Raw genomic sequence first — 15,952 nt, forward strand, 5'->3', positions numbered from 1 at the left:
CCGAGAGGGACGCTCGACTCCGCCTCCTCCCTCTCTCTCTCTCTGTCTCGCTCGCTCGCGCGCTCCAAGGTTTATGATAGGCGGGACCTCCCCAAGATGGCCGCCGGGACGCGCTCGCGACGCGCGTCCTCTGGCGTAAGCGCGGCGCGCGCGCGCACACAGGACCCACACATATATATATACAGAGAGGGGAATTAAAAAAAAAAAAAAAGTGGGCGGGGCCGTCCCTGCCGCGAAGGCGGGCGGTTGGCTGGGGAGGGGCGGCGCGAGCTCGCGCAGTCGCCGTTCGCGTCCGGCGGGGCGGGCGTCGAGCTCCGTGAGGCGGCGACGCCTCCGCCGCCGCCGCCGCTTCGTGAGGAGAACCGGAGCGGTTGAGTTTTCCGTACCGAGGAGGAGGAGGAGGAGGAGGACCCTCCCTTTTTTATTTATTTTTTTTAAAAAAAAGGGAATAAGGCGAATTATATATATATATATATATATATAAATATATTATTGAAAAAGAGGAAAGAGAAAAGGAAGGAGAGGAAAGGGAGAGGCTCGAGCCGGGATCGAGCAGGCAGGTCGGGCCTGACGGCGGCGACGGGCGGCCGAGGAAGCGCGGATGGGGGCGTCCGTGGCCGGCGGCTGATCCCGCCTCCCGCCCTGCGTGTGGGTCGGTCTGAGGGGAGCGATGTCGAACGCGGGCACCCGGAGGGCCGGCTCCAGCATCAAAGTCCGCCTCACAGGTAGAGACGCCGGGGCGCCGCCGCCGCCGCCGCCTCACCCGCCCCGGGCGACAACGGCCGGCGCCGTCCCGCTGAGGAAGGGGGGGGGGAGAGCCGGCGCCTGGGATGCCTTCCTGAGGGGCCCCGGAGCTCATCACACACCCCTCACTCCAGCTTGGGCCTCGCCTCTTGGCTGGGGTGATGGGACTTGTAGTCCCGCGCGTGTGGCGGGCGGGCCGGATGGATGGATGGGTTCTGGAGCAGGGAGTCTTCCTCCTCTTGGTTCCTCTCTTCTTCCCTCCTTTTTTCTTTTTTCCTCTCCTCTGTTCCTCCTTCCCCGCTTCTTTCTTTTCTTTCTCCTTCCCCTGTGTCTTCCTCCTTCCCCCTCTGCTTTCCTCCTTTTTGATCCTCTCCTCTTTCCTCCTCTTCCTTCCCCTCCTTTCCTGTTCCTCCTTCCCCTCTTTCTTCTTTTCTTCCTCTCTTCTTTCTCCTTCCCCTGTGTCTTCCTCCTGCTCCTTCCCCCTCTGCTTTCCTCCCTTTTGATCCTCTCTTCTTTCCTCTTTCCTCCTCTTCCTTCCCCTCTTCCGCCCTCTCCTTTCCTGTTCCTCCTTCCTCTCTTCCTTCTTTTCTTCCTCTCTTCTTCCCCTATGTCTTCCTCCTTCCCCCTCTGTTTTCCTCCTTTTTGATCCCCTCTTCTTTCCACTTTCCTCCCCCTCTTCCTTCCTCTCCTTTCCTGTTCCTCCTTCCCCTTCTTCTTTCTCCTCCTCTTTCTCCTTCCCTATTTCTTCCTCTACTTTCCTCCTTTTTCTTCTTCTTTCCTCCTTTTTTCCTCCCTTCTTTCCTCCTCCTTTTCCTTCCCCTATTTCATCCTCTCCTTCCCTTCTTCCTTCTTCTCCTTTCCTCCTGCTTCTCTTTCTCTTTGCCCTCTTCTTCTCCTCCTCCTCTTTCTCTTCTTTCCTCCTTTTCCTTCCCTCTTTCTCTCTCTTCCTCTCCAGCCTTGTTTGGATGGAGAGGCAAGCCTTCTGGGCCGTGGAGGAAGAGGAGAAGGTTACAGTTGTCCTACTGCTGGACCTCCTTTCTCCTTTCCTTCCCCAGGTGAGCTGAAGAGGTAGGAGGACAGGTGGGCCTCACCTTTCAAAGGGCTGCTCTGGCCAGGTAAAGGAAGGCCTTATTTGGGCCTTGACATTCAAACATGGTGAGCAACACACGATGGCTAACAGTACTGAGACAGTTCCTGCTGTTGTGGATTGACTGTCTCTCCCTTCTTTTTTCCCCTTTTCCTAGGCAAATTGGGGTGTATGTGTGGAATCCTTCCTCGCATCTGCCCAGTTTGGTGGATTGGGAGAAATCTTGTCCCCTCTTTTCATTTCTTGCTCTGCTGTCTTGGCAAAAATGCCCCGCAGACATTTGAGTTCTGAGTGTTTCGGCATTGCAGTGGAATTGGGGAAAGCTGGTTGGTTGTGGGTTTTTTTTCCCCCCTTGCTGGTTGGAATTTAGGGGATCTTCTAAAGGAGGCCGAATCCTTCACCCCTCCTGCAGCTCCTCGGGGCTGGAGACTTTCAAATTTATAAACCTCATTAAGGATTTGATTATTTGTTTTCCCTTTGGGTTGTTGAATAACTGGAATTTTCTGGATGCACCTTGTTTAAAACTATTTCAGAGGATTGTATTATATACAACTGGATTTCTGTGTTAAAGCAGTGCTGTGTGTTAATATTTGACAGAATAGATTTCTCATGGGAACACAGATAGTCTATGTTTGTAAAAATTGGCCTGGCCAACCAGACTTTATGAGGCTTGACGGGAAGGACAGATTTTGTTCAAGACTTCTTGGAGAGGTGCCCTATGTCATCTGTATTAAAGCGCACTTAGATTGCATCTAAGGGTTTTTCCATTGAGGATTCCTTCAAATGTCAGAAGGAAATTAGGTGCTTTCGAAAAGGGATAGTAGGGAGCCTCAGTGATCATGGCTCTAAAACTGTGCCCTTGGTTTTTTTTAATGTGAAATATTTATTGTAATAAATGTAACCGGACATCTTTACTAAGAAACCTGTCAGATACCTGTTCAGAAAGCTGAATGTGGAAACTTTTAGACTGCATGTTAACCATGATTTTGCTGGATAGCTTTTGTCCTTCAGTGGCCTCCCTCCCTCTCTCTCTCTCTCTCTCTCTCTCTCTCACTCTCACTCTCACTCTCCCTCTCCCTCCCTCTCTCTCTCCCTCTCCCTCCCTCTCCCTCCCTCTCTCTCTCCCTCTCTTGTAACAGGAGGTTAATTACATTGATTTATGTTATAGAACTGGTGTATTACTAATGTAAGTGAAATACACATAGGACAGGTCTATACCTTGTAGAATGGCACACTTTTCTATGGAGATAAAGTATGTGAGCTGGTCTTTTGAATCTAGACAGTATTTAACTTCCTGCCTCTTTTTTGAATGAAATTCAGATACGACTAGGAATATTTGCTAATTCCATTGAGAATTACTAAAAAAAGTTTGACAATTCTTTCGGGAAGCCACATGAATTGTAGTTCAGCACCCCAGTGACATTTGCTTGCCAAATATAATTCAGAAATCAACTTTCTTTTTATGTTTTGTGTGGCTTCTGCTTGAGAGTGTTTTCACTTCTCTCAAAAAATTAATACTTCCATTTACCAGGGTAAATGATGGGCCAAATGTTCAGCACCTGGCAGTGATTAATTGCATTTTTTTCTGCATTGGTTTCATTGAACTACAAATTAACTGTTGCATTTTTTAAATGGAAGTCTTGATTATTGAACTGTTGATATTCTGTCTTCCTGATCTTCATTAATTTAATTATTTCAATGTCTTTTTTCAGAAGTTAAAAGGCATTTCAGATGCAAAAGGAGTGAAACATTTAAAACTATACAGAAGTCATTATATTGTCATGCCAGCTTGATGCTTTCTTCTTCTTTTCTTATAAACTTATATAACTGCTGTAAATATATGCCATAACTATTTCTTTAATTTAGGTTTGTCACTGCTTAGCATTATAATAGTACTTTTATGCATTTCCTGTAATTATTTTCAACATCCCTACTTAGTAGCAATTCTGTTGCTAACTGTTGCTTTCTTGTAAATAAAGAAGATACTATTAAAGTAACAATTTCTCTAATGCTGAATAGCAAATTCATGACTGAAGCTTCTAAACTGGAGACTTCACAACCTAACCATGATATTGCTTGGTCTCTCTGTGTCTGTGAGTGAGCTGAATGGTGAATTCTAGTCATGATTGACTGCCTTCTAGTCATGGAGGCTGCCTAGAAGAGTCCTGACAGTTTTCCTGGCAAGATTTTTTGGAAGTGGTTTGCCATTGTCTGCTTTTTAGGGTTGAGAGAGAATGACTAGCCCAAGGACACCCACTCTCATGTCTCAAGGCTTCATGTCTTAGGTCAGAGGTCTTCAAACTTGGAAGCTTTAAGACTTTGGACTTCAACTCCCAGAAGTCAACTGGGAATTGAAGTCCACAAGTCTTAAAGCTGCCAAGTTTGGGGACGCCTGCCTTAGGTGGAACTAAAACTCAAGGGGTCTCGGTTTCTAGCCTGATGTCTTAATTTACACTAAACTCGCTCTGTTTTTTAAAATCAAATTTGTATGCTGCCTTACTCCCAATGACTGGGCAGCCCACAATCACCAAAGCAAGGAAATCATAATAAAACTGATTCAAGAAGATACATTTTAAATAAATTATTACTTCTCATATTAAGTGACTTCTTTATTTTACATGCAAATATTTTAGATACAGAATTGTTCTGAATGATAGAAAACTAATTTTAACTATCCAATCCAATTTATAATGGGTGAATAGTTCTAGTTACTTTCTTTGATAGTTTTGCATGTCAGTGTATAGCTTGGCCTAAGTTAAGTAGTCTTGGACTAATTGGAACTTGGCCATGATAGAAACAGCTTGTAAAGTAAAATACAAAGCTAGACTTCTTTTTTTAAAAAAACCCAGCAAGTAATATTTGCCAGAAAACAATTTTAATGCTCATTAGAGGCTAACACACTTATAATAAAACTTGTCTGTGTGTGTGTGTGTGTGTGTGTGTATGAAATCATGCATCAGACATTGTACACATAAGTAAGATATATTGTCAGAAAAAAGAGGCTTGGCCAAATTCACATTATAACAGAAGTGATACCTGAGAGTTGAGAATAACAACCGAGTTAAGAATTTTACAGATTATCTAAACTTTGTTTGGGTTGATGCGATTGGTAGAAATGTAGAAAGCTACCATACTGTCTCAGACCATTCGTTTATGAATTTCAGTATTGTTTTTTTTAATAAGTCAAAGCTGGCCATACTAAGCTCTACTTTTCTTTATGTATAAACCCTGAGTTGTAAATTATAAATCTTAGGTAATAATTAAGCTAGTAATATTTTTAACTTGCTAGCACTCCCTGAAAATTAATTTTTATTATATAAGTATGGCTATAGAGGTAGGCTGGGACCTGGTGTGTAATCCTTTTGAAATAATCTTGACAAACTTATTTAGCATTAGATTTCTAGCTTGCAACGATACTCATTTAATTTTGAACATATCAACTTTCTTAACACCTGGCTTCGGTTAAAGCTCTCTGCTCCATATATTTTTGCAAGCACATTCAGATTTTCATATCTTCGTATGCACTATTACATGACATTTTAGAGGCTACTATGTAATACCATAGATATAACTAATAATTTGCTACCATAGGGTGCAAAAAGGTTGCCCTTCAATAGCAAATCCCACATATTATGTCTGTTAACAGTCAGATGATTTGATTGTTCGAAGCCAAACTGGTTTGTTTTTGAATGGTTTGAATGTTGCTTGTATTTTCGTTTGCAAGTCTCCAGATGTGGTTGAAGAAATTTGAAAGACTGCATCTATTGAGTATTGTATTGGTCAAGTGACTAATGTTGAAATTTGTTATGTGGGTATAACGTGTCCAAATGCCATTTTATATTTTAGTTACTAGCACTGGACAAATTAAAGTTGATTCCTCCTTTTTCCCAAATATTTCTGTGGATTTAATTCTCTGTTTTGCTCTTTTTTTAAAAAAACTTTCATTAAGTCAACTTCTATTCATGCCCTTGATGTAGATTTGAGAATATAACAAGGAAAAGGAAATTCAATACAGCAGCAATATTTATTGCATTAGCAGAAGAGTACAGCTAAATACAGCCTGGCGAACAAAACAAACCATTGATCTGAGATGGTTGGACGGGTGAAATTATTTTTAAAAGCTCATCTTGGATGGTGAGTTTAATTAGCTGCAGAAGTATGGTGATATCAGCGCTATCCTGTAATAGCAAGAGAAACATGGTTTGAAAATGTGAAGTATAAGAAATCACCCTGTTTATTAATGCAAAGACAGTTCTTCTCCAGCCTCCCATAAATTGGATTATAATGGAAGCTTCAAACTATAATAGGTCAGATTTTGAAATTAAGTTCATTGGAGCTGTATGTTAAAAAGAAGATTGAAGAGATTACGCCCAGCATACTGACATCTGAGGGGGCACGATGGCTTGGCAGTTAAAGACGCTGAGCTAGTCAGAGAACTGACAAGTCCAGGTTTGAGACCCGAACTCTGTGAGACAGGGTGAACTCCCGTTCCTTGCCCCAGCTCCTGCCCATCTAGCAGTTGGAAAACATGCAAATGCAAGTAGATTAATAGGTAGCACTTTGGTAGGAAGGTTCCGTGTCCCTTTGGTGAATAGTCGTGTTTACCGCATGACCATGGAAATTGTCTTCAGACAACGCTGGCTCCCTTGGTCAAGAAACGGAGATGAGCACCATGCCCTAAAGCTGGATGCGAATATCAATGTTGACTGATGCAGCATAGTTAACTAGTGATCTTTGACACTGAAATTATAAGTGGCCCAGTTGATTTTTTTTTTCTGGTCGTTTTCAGAAATGTGTGATGACAGGGTCCGTCTTTTCAAAAATGTGGCCTGCATAATATCCTTTTGCTTCTACTGTCATTTTATTTTGTTACAGCTGGAAACAAATTCTGCGGAATAGATGAGCTTAACTCTGGGTTCTTTGCTCCAGTAAATCATTTAATATATGATTATGTGCCATCAAGTCAGTGTTGGGTTTTAGTGACCACATGGGTAGACTTTCTCCAGGATGATCCCTCTCCAGAAAATTACTTCCAAGTAGAAAATTTAGGTGGCTAACTGACTGCTCTGCATAGATTGTATTTCTTCACTCTTTTCAGTACCCTTTAAACTGATAGGCTGGAATCCCAGTCAGATTTTTACTACTAATATGGTAATGATTAAATAGTTGCCCTTTTGAAAAAAAATGTTTTTCTTCTAATTTAGAGAACTATGGGAACAGGCTATGTCAGAGCATGGAGCACTTCGAAATAAATATCTCTCAATTATTTATTTAGACTGTACATTGCCCTATTGATCCGATACAAAGTTTCTGTTTAATTTCTTGAATAATAAAAACATTTCACAGGGAGAGAGTAACTTCCAAAGATAGAATTTGCTATGCCAAAAAAACAAGGGAAAAATGAAAATAATAACCCAACGTTCTAAATACCTAATTTGGCTTTTGAATTCTAAGTCTGGCAAGAGAATGAAAGTTGACACATGGAAGAATGATAAAAGAGAGAGATAATAGCCCCTAGGTTGATGGCTAGATGAGATTTTTCTGGGCAAGAATGTGCTGAATTCTAATGCAGTACATGGTTTGGGGTTACTTTTCATTCAGCAATGTTTAATCATGTGAGAGGCCAAAACTTGCACTGGCTTGTGTCAAAGGCAAGCTTGCGTACAGCAGAGATAAATCCCTTTGGGCCATCCAATTTATAGCTCAAAGAAATCTCTTGTTTCTGGAAGACACCGTTTGAATTCCGAGGAACTGTGGAACTAATTTCGCGTGGATACGTATTTCTTGGGCCTCGTTTCTCAAATTACAGCCATCTTTTCTGTCTATGAAAGCACTCTGCTTTTAAAAGTGAGGTTTCCCATTTCCAAAGGGTTCATGGAAAGAGCCCAAATCCTATCGTACATATTTAATGTGTCTTTTGGAATCCTATCTGCTGAGTTTACTAAATGAGATAAATGCCATTTAAGCATCTCTTAGTCATCTTTCTGCCTCTCTTTGCGAGTAAAATGATCCATTCTTTAAGAAATTGGACTCCTAGAGAAAGGGTGTGGTGGTGCATGGCTCCAAGTAGATTCACCTCCGTTGCAGCTGCACAAAATTCTCTCTGGATCAGGCGTGCCTCTCCTTACTTATGTCAAGCTCTAGAAATAACTTTTACAAATAACTACCATATTGATTAACTATTAGCTACCTAACAGGCAAAGATTAATTTGAAAATCTCCTGTCACTAAAAATATAAAGGGATGCGTAAAGCGACATGCTCACCCCTTAACGATTTGCTGTCAAATATGCTAAGAACAATTATAGAATGTAGGTTAAATTTTGCTCCCTCCTCGTTCAAGGAAAAGTAAATTTATAGCACTCTTCTAAACTGCTGGAGTGCTACTTGTGTTCTTTTGGAAGTAATTTTCTCAAAGCTTATTCGCATAGGAGCAAGAGTCAGTGTAGAAGTTAAGGTGTTGAATCTGGGTCTCCTCACTTCTAATTCTGTTCCACCATCAGCCATAAAAGCTCTTAGGGTCAGTTTAAGCCTGAACCAACAAGATTGTTGTTTTTGTGGAAAATAGGAGAAGGGAATGTAACGTATGCCACTTTGAGCACCTGTTACAGAAGGTGAAAAACAAATAGGGAAATAATGATTTTTTTTGTATTATGTTTTCTCTTTATTTAATATAGTCATCCTCCTCAATAGGCACACCCACAAACTATACAGTAGCTTTATTAAAACCACTCATTCCAACTAATTCATTTCATCAAGCCACGCAGCCATCATCATTTGGGAGATAGGAAAGAAATTCCCAGATACAGTAAAAAATCAAAAATGTCTGCAATATGTCAAAGACAGTTTAATGGATAACTCAGGATGTTCTTTATAAATTGGAGCATCTTGAAAAGAAGCTACAAACATTACAAGGAAGGGGGGAAAAAACCCTTTCTGCAAGCGCTTTTCTCTGTTGTAACCTTCCGCAAATGGGTGCTGTCCAGATGAATTGAATTTCAGTTCTCGTATTTCCTGACATTTGGCCTTGGATCATGTTGGCCGGGAATATTGAGAGATGTAAATCCAGCACATCTGGAAGGCCACTTGGTTGCTTAGCTAGTGATGTTTGTTTGGTGTTGCTAAATCTTTTACCCTGCCTTCAGCCTCCCAGAATTGCAGCCAACTGTATTCTTTTCTAATACTAAAATGCTAAGAAGGAAACCAAATCGGTCCATGATCTGTTGAATTCCTTGCTAAAAATGAAAAATTAAAGTTACACCCCTGTCACTCAGAAGGTTTCAAAAACTTGAAGAGGGAGACTGAAATGTGCTAACCTGCAGTCAAAAATATTTCTTAGGGAAAATTCTAATTAAAATGTCAGGACGGTTTGTTTTTAACTGAATCGACACATATTTGTAAACTATTCCCAGAAAAGAAGATGGACCGAAGAGAGAGGTGGAAAAGAGAGCTGGTCTGTCTACTGGGACATTTCAGACTAATATAAATTCTCAGATGAATTCACCTTGGAGGATGGAAGTATGATCTGGACCACTTTTGACTATAGGTACTCCTGGACTTACAACAGTTTGCTTAGTGACCGTTTAAAGCTACAACGGCACTGGAAAAAAGGGACACCCGTTTTTCACGCTTATGACCATTGCAGCCTCCCCATGATCATGTGATTTACATTTGGACAACTGGTTCGTATTTACAACGGTTGCAGTGTCCCCGGATCACGTGATCCCCTTTTGCGACCTTCTGACAAGCCAAGTCCATGAGAAAACCAGATTGACTTAACAACAGTGTTTTATTATTTTAACAACTGCAGCGCTTCACTTAACAAGCTTGACAAGAAAAGTCGTAAAATGAGGCAAAACTCAAATTAACAAATTTCTCACTTAGCAATGTACATTTTGGGCTGAATTGTGGTCATAAGTTGAGGACTGTCTGTACTTTGCAAAATTGGAGCAACAGAATCGTGACAGCTATCAGAAGGATAGGTTGCTCTTTCCTAAAGTGCAATATTTAAATGAGCAATGGACTTATTTCAGATGTTAATCAGTTTCTTCCTGCCATTTTAATTCAGACAGTTTTTCTAGATTACCCTCTTGTGTATTTCAATTGTCTCCAGTCACCTTGCTCCTCCATGGGAATTATGAAAGCTTGAGGTCTGACTCGTCTGGAAGGCACCAGGTTGGCGAAAGTTGATTTAGAGTAATGGACTATGTTGTATTTCAGGAATTTTTTTCCATCTCTTAGTGTCTTAATTAGCCCATCGGTGCAAGGATTTCTATGATTGCCCAACAGATTTGTGGATGGGCATTCCTAATTATCTTGTTAACAGTGAACTTTGAAAAATGGTTGCATGATGTGTACATTTTGCTTTTCATTCCTCTAGGATGCCACTGTCTACAATTTCCCTGCTGTTCCAGGATGTCTGTCTAGGTGTTTATTTATGAGTCTGCATGGACTTTTCACAAACACTCCATAATCCACATAATTAAAAGCAGACAGGGTGGATAAAAAATGATGACTTTTTAAAAAAAAATTAAAAAAATGGACTTTTAAAAATTTAAATCATTTTTTTTAATTTAATTTGGATTTTTTTTATTTTTGCCAAATTTATTTTAATAGAATGCTTTTGGAGTAAAAGTCTATCTAAAGATAGTCTCTATTTAAGATACATTAATAATTTAGCATGAAATGGAGCTTAGTTAGGAGCATGAGGCTGGATATTCCGCAATACTGGAACTGTCGGTGAGTCAACAGCAGGTCAGAGGAGGAGCTGCTGCAGGACAGAGATGACAGTTGCTCTTTAAAAATTATGATTTAAATTGAGTTAATTTAAATCAAGCCTTTTTACTAGTGATTTTTAAATCATGATTTAAATCAACTCGATTTAAATCTAATCCTCCCTGAAAGCAGACGGCTGCTTTATTACATGATGTTGTGTTATAATGCCACCATCTTTACCATATTAGCTGTGCAATAGAAACGAAGTTCTATAGTTCATCTTGACCCATGGAATAGAAAGATATCGCTTGCAACTAAGGAGCATCACATTGCTTGTGTATAGTGACAAAGCTGGTTTCCACAGTACTGTAGAGTCATATCACTATTAAAATGTTTTAAGTGCCCTAGTTTAAGTGCAGTTTTGCTGTGAGCAAAAAAAAAAGGTGGGGGAGAAATATTACTAGGATAATTCAGAACAAGTAAATTTGTCCTGCTGGGTCTTGGCTATTTTGTCATTTTAGATGTTCTGAATACAATCTGCTTTCTTCATCAGTGGTTAGACAGCAAGTTTACATTGCACTTTCTTTTGTTCGCTCAGTGTTTGTTAGTGCAGATCTACTCTATACAAACAGAGTATAGATTCAGATTTAGAGGAATGCTGTCATATTTGAGGAACAAAAGTGCATTACATAGGCTGATACAGCTTTAGTTAGAAAAAGACCCTCCTTCATAATAGCATGCATTGTTACGGCTACCTTACATTCTTTGCAGTTTTGTTAAAGATGCAAATGTTTACAAGCATAGATAAAAAAAGTACCAAATTAAGTTAAAACACAGAATTGGTGCTTCCCCCCACCTCTCTTTCTCTTTCTCCCTCCCTCCCTCCCTCAACAAGAGTTACTTATAAACTCTCAGAATAATTCAATTTTCCAAGTTATGATAATAGGTATGGAAACACCAGGACAGTCATGGGCCACACATTACTTTCTATCCAGAGGTGGGTTTCAGTAGGTTCTGACCAGTTCTGGAGAACCGATAGCGGAAATTTTGAGTAATTCAGAGAACCGGTAGTAAAAATTCTGTCTGACCCCACCCCCATTTATTCTCTGTCTCCCAAGTCCCAGCTGATCAGGAAGGAATGGGGATTTTGCAGTGTCTTTCCCCTGCCACGCCCACCAAGCCACTCCCACCAAGCCACACCCACAGAACCGGTAGTAAAATTTTTTGAAATCCACCACTGTTTCTGTGCCTGAGGGTCTTGTTTCACCCATTGATTTCCAAGGGTTTAAAGGAACTGTACCTATTAACTTCGAAGCCACATAAATCAAGTGCCAGGAATTGCTTTTTGTTTTAAAGACAGTTTAACATAATGATTCACAAGGCTGTTCAGTCACAATAGAAGATGCTAAAGACAACATTTCCTGAACTTTGTATCACAAGTGGCTATAAATTATGCTAGAACAGGTTCATTCAAATCCGGCAATATCCTCAACTCTATTCTGAATGTGCCCTACAAACAGTTTTCCTGTAATCCAGTCTCCTGGCTCTGCTCTGTCAGCATTGAGGACCGAAGGTGCAAATATCTTTACTTACAAAAGAGCACTGGGTGAATAGAAAGTGATCTGCCAAAATGCAGACTGAACAATCAGTATTTTGCCTAGAGTAGATATTTCAGTACATATGAAAATTAGTTTTCTTATCAACTGATTTATCTGGAAATGAATTTTTGCCGATTGAAAACATTAAAAAAAAAACACCCTATGATTGGGATTCAAATGTATCGGAGAGGGTTGATGTCCTTTCTTCAGTGCTCTTGTAAAGAGGCATTTGGAATGGGAAGATATAAATGTTTATATGAATAAATGGATTGATTTTATATGAATAAATTGAACAGTATTATAAAAATAAGAAATATTTCATCATTTCTAACTATGGAATGGCTTTTTAAGAGTCCTTTTGGAAGGAGAGGAGACTTTCCAATGTCAGTTATCCATTTGACTAGACAATTTGCAGAGATTTGAATGCTTCCTGAGGGCCACAATGTAATCACACTCTCCTGCCTCAAAAAGAAAGAAAAATTGCAAGAGCTTTCTTTGGCAATAGGACGAAAGTAGTTTGTTGTTGCGTTACTTTGGATGTATATGCGTGTGCGTATCTTTGCAGTCTAGCTTCAAGTCCTGACATTTTGTGGTTGTCTTCTATTCAAGATCTGGTCCTAAGCTTACAGTACTTACTTTTTTAAAAAATCATTTGGTTTTGGCTGATCAGTCTGGATTTACACAAATCTCATTTCTTTCCACTCAAGTTTTGTTCAAGAGCAGGTTGTTTAGCAGTTTCCATTCTCAAGTGTTGACTAACATTGGAGATGTGTTGATGAAACTAAAGCTTGGGGAAGTGCTTGGATTTCAAACGTGATCCAAATGTTTGTATCTTTGACCTTGGCCAATACAGCCTGATTCTTCATTTCATTTGCCCTTATGGGTCATTGTACAGCACTGTCCTGAACCAGAACTTTCAGCGAACTGTAAGTATTAAGTATGCATAACATTTTTGGCAAATGAAGTGAAACTTGGAATCTGAGTTATGCTTGCTAGTGGGAGGAAGAACATGCATCTCATACATGGACAACATTGTCTGAATTATGCAAGCAGCGAGCATTTTAAAACTGCTTTTTTTTTAAAAAAAGAATTCTACAGCTCTTCCTTCAGGTGTCATGGCTTATTGAATAACAGAGAGGTTTGCTCTCAGGCAGTCGAAGAAAATGAGTAACCAACAAGGGTGACTTAGAGCAGGGGTCACCAACTTTGGCAGCTTTAAGCCTGGTGTACTTCAACTCCCAGAATTCCCCAGCCAAATGGCTAGGGAAGTCTTCCAGGCTTAAAGTTGCCAAGGTTGGAGACCCCTGACTTAGAGCCCTAGAGATTCAGCTTGGACTTCTTTCCTTCTCTGAGGAAATCAGAAAAAAAACATTAGAAGTCTGAATTCACTTTTGGATTCAGCACCCGCATTTCATTGCTGCTTTTGTTGTTTTGTTAATGATTTACATAGGAAAAAAAAACCAGACAGGAACCAACATACATGTGGTCCTGGACCTACGACCACAATTTTTGTTGTTAAATGAGACATTTGTTAAGTGAGTTTTGCCCCATATTACTTGCCACAGTTTTTTTTTTTATTTGCATTTATGTCCCGCCCTTCTCCGAAGACTCAGGGCGGCTTACACTATGTCAAGCAATAGTCTTCATCCATTTGTATATTATATACAAAGTCAACTTTTATTGCCCCCAACAATCTGGGTCCTCATTTTACCTACCTTATAAAGGATGGAAGGCTGAGTCAACCTTGGGCCTGGTGGGACTTGAACCTGCAGTAATTGCAAGCAGCTGCTGTTAATAACAGACGGTCTTAGCAGTCTGAGCCACACAGCCCCATCTTTCTTGCCACGGTTGTTAAATGAAGCAGTGCAGTTTATTAGTGAGTAACCCTTCGTTTGTTAAGTGAATCTGACTTCTCCCCATTGACTTTGCTTGTCAGAAGGCCGCAAAAGGGGATCACATGACCCCGGGACACTGCCACCGTCACAAATATGAGTCAGTTGCCGAGTGTCTGAATTGTGATCACATGATCACGGGGAGGCTGCAAGGGTTGAAACTCTGAAAAACAGTCATAAGTCACTTTTTAAAATGCCGTTGTAACTTTGAACGGTCCCTAAATGAACTGTTGTAAGTCGAGGACTGCCTGTAATGTCACAAATGTGATCCCAGATAGGCTGAAAACCTGGTAAGTACATGCCAGCTGCCAAGCACCCAAATTTTGATCACACAAGTGTGGATACGGCAATGCTTTTAAGTGCAAGGACCGGTCATTAAATAACATTTTTCCAGTGTCGTCGTAACTTTGGATGGCCGTTAAACGAATGGCCTCAAGTTGAGGACTACAGGTAATGAATTTTCCTCATTGTCAAGTGCCTCCCACGTCAGAAATGAATGTATCTGCTTCAAGAGAAGAATACTACAATGAGGGTGTTACGACAAAATAAATATTTAATAACTTCATAGGGAAGAGAGTCAAGAGAAACTTTTTATCAAATTTCAGCTAAAACTTAAATCTGAACTAGCATTCTGGGGGATTTAATTTAGGATGAAGCTGCTCCTGTTTGTCATAATTTCTTCCAATTAAATGCACTTAGGTGTTGGGGTGTGTTGTTTGTTTTTTTTTGAAGTAGGAGAGCTCAGGGGTCATCTGTAGATTTTTGATTGTATTTATTGGTAGTATATTATATCACACTCTAATTAATATGGTACAGTTGTTCAAATTACGTCGCCCGTTTGGAAAGCAGGAAAGAAATCATTGTGAGGCACATAGCCTTCCGTTGGGTATAGAATTACTAGAAAAGAGTTTCCCTCCTAAATAGGTCACTGATGATTTTTGAGTTTGGGGAATTGCATATTATGCAGATCTGAAAGCCATTAAGGGAACTTTGGTGCACTGAGATAGCTTTCAGTGGAATTAAGCAGGGAAAGTCCTACGGAAAACTAAAAATAAGGATTTCTTGAAATGCAGCGCAGAAATGCTGCAAGGATTTTTGTTGGGGGGGGGGGGCTGGGGAGGTGGTAAAGTCTTCAGATGATACAGATGATCAAAGTCAACCCTGAAATGTCTGCTACTGAGGCTTCTTTTTTTTCTCTCTTTTGACTATCTTTCCATTGAGTCTTTAATCTGTTACTTTAATAAAGCACTTGAAGTATAATTAGGTCCCAACTCTGTTCAATGGAATTTCTGTCGAGTATGGATAATGCTAAGCATGATGAGTTATTTTAAAATTTTGGATGTGAATGCTGTTAGACTGAATTTAAGTGGCTAAGAAGGTGTGAATAAATCCTGAGGAATTCTAGCTTCTTAATGGATGAGTAGCGAGGAACTGCTATTCTTTAATAGCTACCTGAATTGCTTTCAGCTTCGTATAAATAGATCTTATGCAGTACTACACAGTTGATACTATTTTAATGCGCAGAAGTTATAGATTGTCAGCTCTCCAATGGACGTTTAGAAAATCGTAGCATGCTGCTGTTGAATGATCAGATTATGTGTTACTGTAGTTTGTTTTTTTGAACGACTTAGTTTGGTATTTTGTGGAAATAGAAGCAAATTCTCAGGTGGCCTTAAGACAGGTTCTTACAAGCACACTTATCCAACTCAGGAATTACAGTGGTGTCTGTAGCATATACGACAGGATAAAATCCTTGGTACTACTCAGGAGGATTAATACTGCCTTTAAGTTTATTACAGAAAATGTTAGCATTTTAGATAGCTATAGAGGTACAAAACATTCAGTTTCAGGCCAGGGCTGGACAGAAATTGGCAATAAGTTCTGATGTCAATCCAATGAACATCAACTACCTATTGGC

At 40.2% G+C, this 15,952-nt stretch overlaps 1 protein-coding gene across 1 annotated transcript in view; it reads left to right on the plus strand.

Moving 5' to 3' along the window:
- Nucleotides 1-277: 277 nt before the first annotated feature.
- Nucleotides 278-15,952, plus strand: part of SMURF1 (SMAD specific E3 ubiquitin protein ligase 1) — a 43,119-nt gene continuing 27,444 nt past the window's right edge. The window contains exon 1 of the mRNA XM_058157770.1: nt 278-725. Coding sequence (XP_058013753.1) covers nt 671-725 — 55 coding nt within the window. The 5' untranslated portion in view covers nt 278-670. The remainder of the gene's footprint in view (nt 726-15,952) is intronic.

The sequence above is a fragment of the Ahaetulla prasina genome, chromosome 14 (assembly GCF_028640845.1).
Source record: "Ahaetulla prasina isolate Xishuangbanna chromosome 14, ASM2864084v1, whole genome shotgun sequence".
Classification (NCBI taxonomy): domain Eukaryota; kingdom Metazoa; phylum Chordata; class Lepidosauria; order Squamata; family Colubridae; genus Ahaetulla; species Ahaetulla prasina.